General features: G+C 32.4%; 1 protein-coding gene across 1 annotated transcript; it reads right to left on the bottom strand.

The window, feature by feature from the left end:
• Positions 1–6: 6 nt before the first annotated feature.
• Positions 7–2466, bottom strand: LOC108629112 (uncharacterized). Its single transcript, XM_018031505.2, has 8 exons — positions 2122–2466; positions 1826–2001; positions 1626–1738; positions 1069–1527; positions 936–999; positions 681–855; positions 450–618; positions 7–377 (listed from the first exon to the last, which is right to left on the bottom strand). Exons 1-8 carry the CDS (start codon positions 2416–2418, stop codon positions 115–117), a joined length of 1716 nt encoding a protein of 571 aa, XP_017886994.1. The 5' UTR covers positions 2419–2466; the 3' UTR covers positions 7–114.
• Between the last annotated feature and the right edge of the window lie 3700 nt (positions 2467–6166).

Here is a 6166-nt window from a genome sequence, read left to right as displayed (position 1 = left end):
TATTTTAGTACGTTTACAGACTTAAGGTGTTTCTTAAATCTGCGTTACGTTATTTAAAAATAGTATGAAAATATACATATGTAAACTTCTTGACTGCGGAATATTTCTACTTACTTAAAGATACATTCCGTTTACTAAATAATCCGGATCGTGAGCATATGGTCCGTGCCGTCTACCTCGCCTACGAACGACACGTAATCGGCAAACAATTAATGTCGCTGTAATAACTGTTATCATAAGTCCTAAAGCCAATGATATAACTGCACCCCTCGGTTTTAAAATTTGATTTTCGTTTGGTTGCTTTAGATGTTCTGGGATTAAAGTATTTCTCCCATGTTCCCTAGTATGGTCTTTGATGACAATCACACTCTTATGTTCTATAAAAAACAGATCCTTAAGTAAATTAATCACAATAAGTATTGATAACAATGATATTCAACGCCACATACCTTTAGATTGCTTCGCTTGCGTGTGACTATATTTTGGGCTTTCATTCTTTAATGTGTTTTCTTTATTACTGTGACTAACTTCTGTCTCTTGTACTATGTGCTTCTCCTCTTGCTTCTTGGCTTCATTTTCTTTGATTCTTGATGGCACATCCTTCTGTTCATGTGATATCTTGGAAAAGAATATTTGTTGTTAGTATCGTAATAATGATGACTGTTTTAAAATACACTTACGTCACAAGCTGGTGTTGTTGTACTAATAATATTCTTTTCCGTTTCTATTATTTGCTTCCGTTGAACGTTCGATGTCCGAGATGGAGACGAATAAACTTGATTACCTTGCCATGATCCCCTATTGGAGAACGCGTAATGTGAATTGTACGGATGTTTCGCATCTAAATACGCACCGCTAAAAAATTGTAAATATCCAATTACATATCTTCATAGTATATGTAATGTCATTAGACTCGATATAATTAAATACCTCACCTATCCATCTCTTTTTCTCCGATTACGCTCGAACCCTTATGATTAAAGATGTGTGGTTGATCTTCTACGAGCATAAAAATTTTAGTTTATACATTCCGTTCATCATATGACGGTTCCTAAGTGCATAACTTACGTTCATAAGGATTCAAATTGCTTTGCTCGTGGTACGAATTATAAACGTCCTTGTTCTGATCATAAATAGGCTGATAATCCCATGGGTATCCCGGTACAGCAAAGCTCTTGTGCATTTGGGGTATTTCCATTTGTTGTGCAGGATATAGAGGTTGTGGGATCGCTTGGTGAGGTAAGTTAGGCAACTCCCAAGGATTGACTTCCGGAACACGAGCATACAATGGGCCGAGGGGTTTATGAGGATCGGTCATTTGTTGGTATTTTATGATATCTGGTAACGGTGGCGGAGGCGGCTGAGGTCCTTGAACGATAGACGGAGAAATTGGTGGCTTTTCGGTCGGGCATACAAGATCTGCCGCTTCGTCAGAACCATCTGCACATTGAGGGATCCCGTCACAGACATTATATACGGCTATACAATCTCCAGACGAACGGCACTCGTATTGATTCCGGGTACAAGCTAAACGAATAAAATAATAAATCAGAATTTATTTGGCGCATATAACTAAATATACAATTTCGACTATTTAAACACAGTATCTAATTTCTTACGAATACCTTGCTTAACAGGCAGAGGTGTTGTTAATGATATTTTTGGTGCCGAGGTTGCAATTAATTTTACGGAAGGTTCGGTGAAGAAATAGTCTGGTGGTACCGGGTCTGCTAGTTTTCTGTGTCCAAGATAAATTGTTTGTTTAACATTTTATTAAGATATTAAGAAAAAAGTTATTAGAATTGTTAAAATATTTATCGCTTAACTGAGAGATTTTAACTCGTGCTCTTGCTGTGAAATTCTAATTTCTTCTTCCAACTGTGAATTGCTTCGTGTATTATAATTAATGCGTATAGCGCTGCTATAATTTCCATGACTCGTGAATTTACACTTAAAATCATCTGCCGGACCACATTGAAAAAGGTAACAACTTCCTGGTCTCTGTACGATATCAAATTTAATTTATTATTCTTATAAGAATGTAGATAATATCGACGATCTGGATCAAAGTCTGCTATTTGTTTCTTTATTTTGTATGAGAAAAATATCACGAATACGTACTTTTTCTTCAAAAACAAATACGTCACAAGCTTCTGTATCACAGCAAAATTTTATACATTCTTCTCTAGAATTAACGTCATACTCTTTCAGAAACTTAGCACCCCTTTCCCGAGACTCCTGCGTCCGAATAATTTTATCTTCGTGAATCTTAAAACTGTCGAGGCACATAGCTGTTTGATAATTATTTCGGAGGCTAGTGCGTTTCTCATTTTTCTTCGGTTCTAACGTCTCACCGGACACATATAACAAGATCGTAAAAAATTGGAAAAACACTTGCAAACCTTTGTAAAACATCATTCTCCTGCCATTTACACGTAGGAAAAACGCGCATGCCTTCTGTTTCCTCGAGCTTGATCAATAACGCGTTATCTGATTATGCATTATCTTATTAAACTCTATAATCAACTATACGAGGGTAATGCTAAAACTAAATAGCTACATTAATTATTCGAGAGCAGAAAATTGGAAAGTCGTTAGAAATTTAAAGTATGAATTATAAAATAGGTTCATAATTTTCCTTTCGCGTTGTATCTCGATGTACCTCGAACTATGAATATTGATTTTATTTTTAGTTGACTACATTTCAGAAATTAAATAAAATACATTACTTAAAAAATTGTTTGACTTATTTCATATATTTAAAGATGTATTGGCTATACAGTCAATCCCAAAAGTTTATGTACCTTAGAAAAACGCATTTCCTATAATTAAAAAGAACAAGAAGGAAGAACAATACTAATAATAAATAGCTACGTGCTAAAAAGTATNTTTGCATACACTTCTGTAGCCTAAGTACAATAACAGAAAATAATCTATTGATTCTTACAATCCTTATTCCTATGGATTAAGCCTCTTATTCTAACTATGGAATGGTTCCGGTGCTTAGATATGTAACACTTTTGTAATAATCTTTGAGATATCGGTTTTCGAGCGATTCGTAAATCAGAATTTGAAGAACTTACAAAATTACAAGTTTATATCATTTAGATTGTAATGAAAAAATGTCAAACTTTATTATTAATTATATTTAAACTCGTTTGAAAAAGTTTAGAATGAAATGTTTCTTCCCCAAAATATTAAAATTGAAGAAAATGCTACAGATCTAAAACACACTCACAGCTTATTGTAATAAAGTTATGTCAAACTTTTTTACCGTATATTATTCGCACACTGTGTACAAAACTAGCAGAGCTGTATAAATGATTCACTTGATTTAAAATTGCACGTCTAACAACCATTTCAGAGATTAATATATTTTCATGGAATAGTCATTTATAAACTTTGTAAAAATATACAATTGCACTTATTTTTCTATACAGATCTGCTCCATTTAAATAGTGCAACCATCTGATTTATAACTAGCGTGCAATATTATGATTAAAAGTATAAAAATTTACAAATAAATGTTCGGTATTAGAATGTTATGAAGATAACATTTTTTCTCGCACGCTAATTAAGTGCTCGATATAAATTAGCGAAAAAATATTCTCATTACTTCACAAAAGTGCTTTCACAAATCCACCTCTATTAACGTGATTTACAATTAATTTTATTTATAATTGATTCTCAACTTATACATAAAAATCTAAATTGCAATATTGCTATAACAGAGAATAGAAGAACTTTTCTTTCCTTTTTTATCTTTCGTATAAATTATTTTAATTGAATACATTTACGTAGATCAGTGCAATCTTATAGTAATTAATTTTAGTGGAAGTCAATAATTGAATCTTTCTAAAAAAAATCTGTTTTGCTAAATTCTAAATAAAACATATGCTAAATGTTTTTTCTATGAATGTCGTAATTCTTTAGTTTGTGTAACAAACTGTTAGAGTTTAAGTTTAAACGAAGAATGCCAAAAAAATGCCGAACAAAAAATAAATTGTCATATTTATGTTTGATGTGTTTAATTTACGAGATTACTCTATTCCAAAAACTCAAAGATGTTGGATGATCTTACGTATTCCACTAAAAGTAGAATACACAATTTATCAAACAATTCATTTTCTATCGGATAGTGATTCATATTTATAAAATAATTGTGGGCTCCTCCATCTGTTTACAATATACAAGTGATGTATGTATTTTCGCATTGTGTTGAACGCATATATAAGTAGTATTATGCATGTTTCCATTTTTGATCCATATAAATTTCTTAAAATTTAGGCACATGGAACACACAATGACATGATAAAATATTTGTATAACAGAACCTCAGTCATAAGAACATTTTTCGTAGCAAAGACTGCTGTGCATAGAATTTATCTTAGACGCATATAAAGGAATGCGAAGAACACGTTCGTTCAAAAATAGTTTTTTCTCAATCACGATAAAAACTGTAAGACACAGGCCATGCACACGTTTCGTGAACAAAAGTTATTTATGTTCACTTACACAATTATGTAACATTTTTAATGTTCCCAGAACTGTGGCGTATGTTACACGTACATGAATTATACAAGAATATTTGAAAGGTAATTCTGTTCAATGACATACATAGCACGATACGAACGACAAATACTGTTAGGTGTATTTTAAGGCACTCGTGCGAATAAAATATGAAACAATTAAAATAAACTCATTAAAAACAAAATATTAAGTGAATAACAATTTATAGGCTTATATGTCTATGTATATTATATATGTATATATTTCTTCCATTTGGTTGCACTCAGTGATAGAACTAGATCCACTGATCTCTATAGAACACTGGATAATAGACATACACTATAATAATGGCCCTAATTGGAATAGCTGTGATCATCTTTATTGGGACCTTTTAGACGTTTCTCTGACAAACTTTAAATACCATGAATATCTAATAGCATCACACAACGTTATCAGCAGACTAAGCGGTCTAAACCAATCGCTAGTTTTAATATTATTGAGCTCTAAGAAGTTATAAGTGTTAATAAAGACGTAAATTTATCGATACAAAGATATTGAATTTTTGATTGATAGAGGATGTCAACACGAAAAAATCGGTCTTGATTCATTCCAATATTTCAATCCATTCCGGAGATATGGGTTTTCCGAAGTTGAAGCGCAGCACTTGATATTACTGACCCAGTGGCCTAGTTACGCATATCAGCTGTCGATCAACGTCCGAAAAGGTCAACAATAACGGCGCCGAAAAAATTATGCTTGTCTTCGCACGAGAATATCTCCGGAAAAGGAAGTCAGATTAATGTGTACCGAATAGTATTTTAAAGAGGAGGCTTTTCCGCTTCGCACGTTTATACCTACTTGTTACAATATTATAGGCCATCAAACTTTTACATTTTTCTCTCCTTCATCACCTGTGCCGCTAGTCTCGGATTTCGCGGTCGAACTGCTCGTTGGAGAGCGATAACGTACACAGTGACAAAATGGTATGTATGTGAGACGTCTCGTTTCTCAAGTCATGCGGAGGACCGCAAATACGTATTAGTGAAATATCGGTGTATGTAACAAAATAGAAATGCATATTGTAACTGAGCTCCTTAATTACTGTTGATTTCAATTGGGGTCATTTTTGTAACGAGCCAACCATGCCAATTCAACATCCAGTATTCTATAAAGATCAGTGACATGATCTCTCAATAAAGATACTCTTATTCTTTGGAATGTAAACCAGAAGAAAGGAAATTATAAAACAATCATCAACATAGTCTGTTAACCCTGTATTAGTATAACATTTGTTTTTTAGCCTCTTAACAAGGAATATATTTATTTCATTCCTCTTATAGCCAGGAACTTACTTTTTAAGGATTTTTCCCACTCCCAATATATATCAATTCATAGACTAATATGAAAATTATTTGCAACATTTAAAACAATTAAAAACTCTGTTATTTGCATAAACAATAACTCATTAGGCACATTTAAACAATTTGAATCAATTGTGAACAGAAGAGTGAAAAGTATTATGTACAGATTTGTTTTCTTAACTCTAAAAGAATTTTTTTTCTCTTTATACAAATTAAATAATAATCATCTCTTCTTACATTTTTAAATCTTCTGTCACAGAATATTTTTTTGAAATTATAATTGACGTTTTATCCTT

The sequence above is a fragment of the Ceratina calcarata genome, unplaced genomic scaffold, assembly GCF_001652005.2.
Source record: "Ceratina calcarata isolate Rehan_Ccalc_2016 unplaced genomic scaffold, ASM165200v1 scaffold554.2, whole genome shotgun sequence".
NCBI classification, from domain to species: domain Eukaryota; kingdom Metazoa; phylum Arthropoda; class Insecta; order Hymenoptera; family Apidae; genus Ceratina; species Ceratina calcarata.
This window is presented reverse-complemented; position numbering and strand designations above follow the sequence as displayed.

Coding starts and splice junctions, on each gene's coding strand:
- LOC108629112 (XM_018031505.2), bottom strand. CDS start 2,418: ATGATGTTTTACAAAGGTTTGCAAGTGTTTTTCCAATTTTTTACGATC. Junction 619..680: donor CAACAACACCAGCTTGTGAC/GTAAGTGTATTT, acceptor TTCTTTTCCAAG/ATATCACATGAACAGAAGGA. Junction 378..449: donor GCAAGCGAAGCAATCTAAAG/GTATGTGGCGTT, acceptor TGTTTTTTATAG/AACATAAGAGTGTGATTGTC.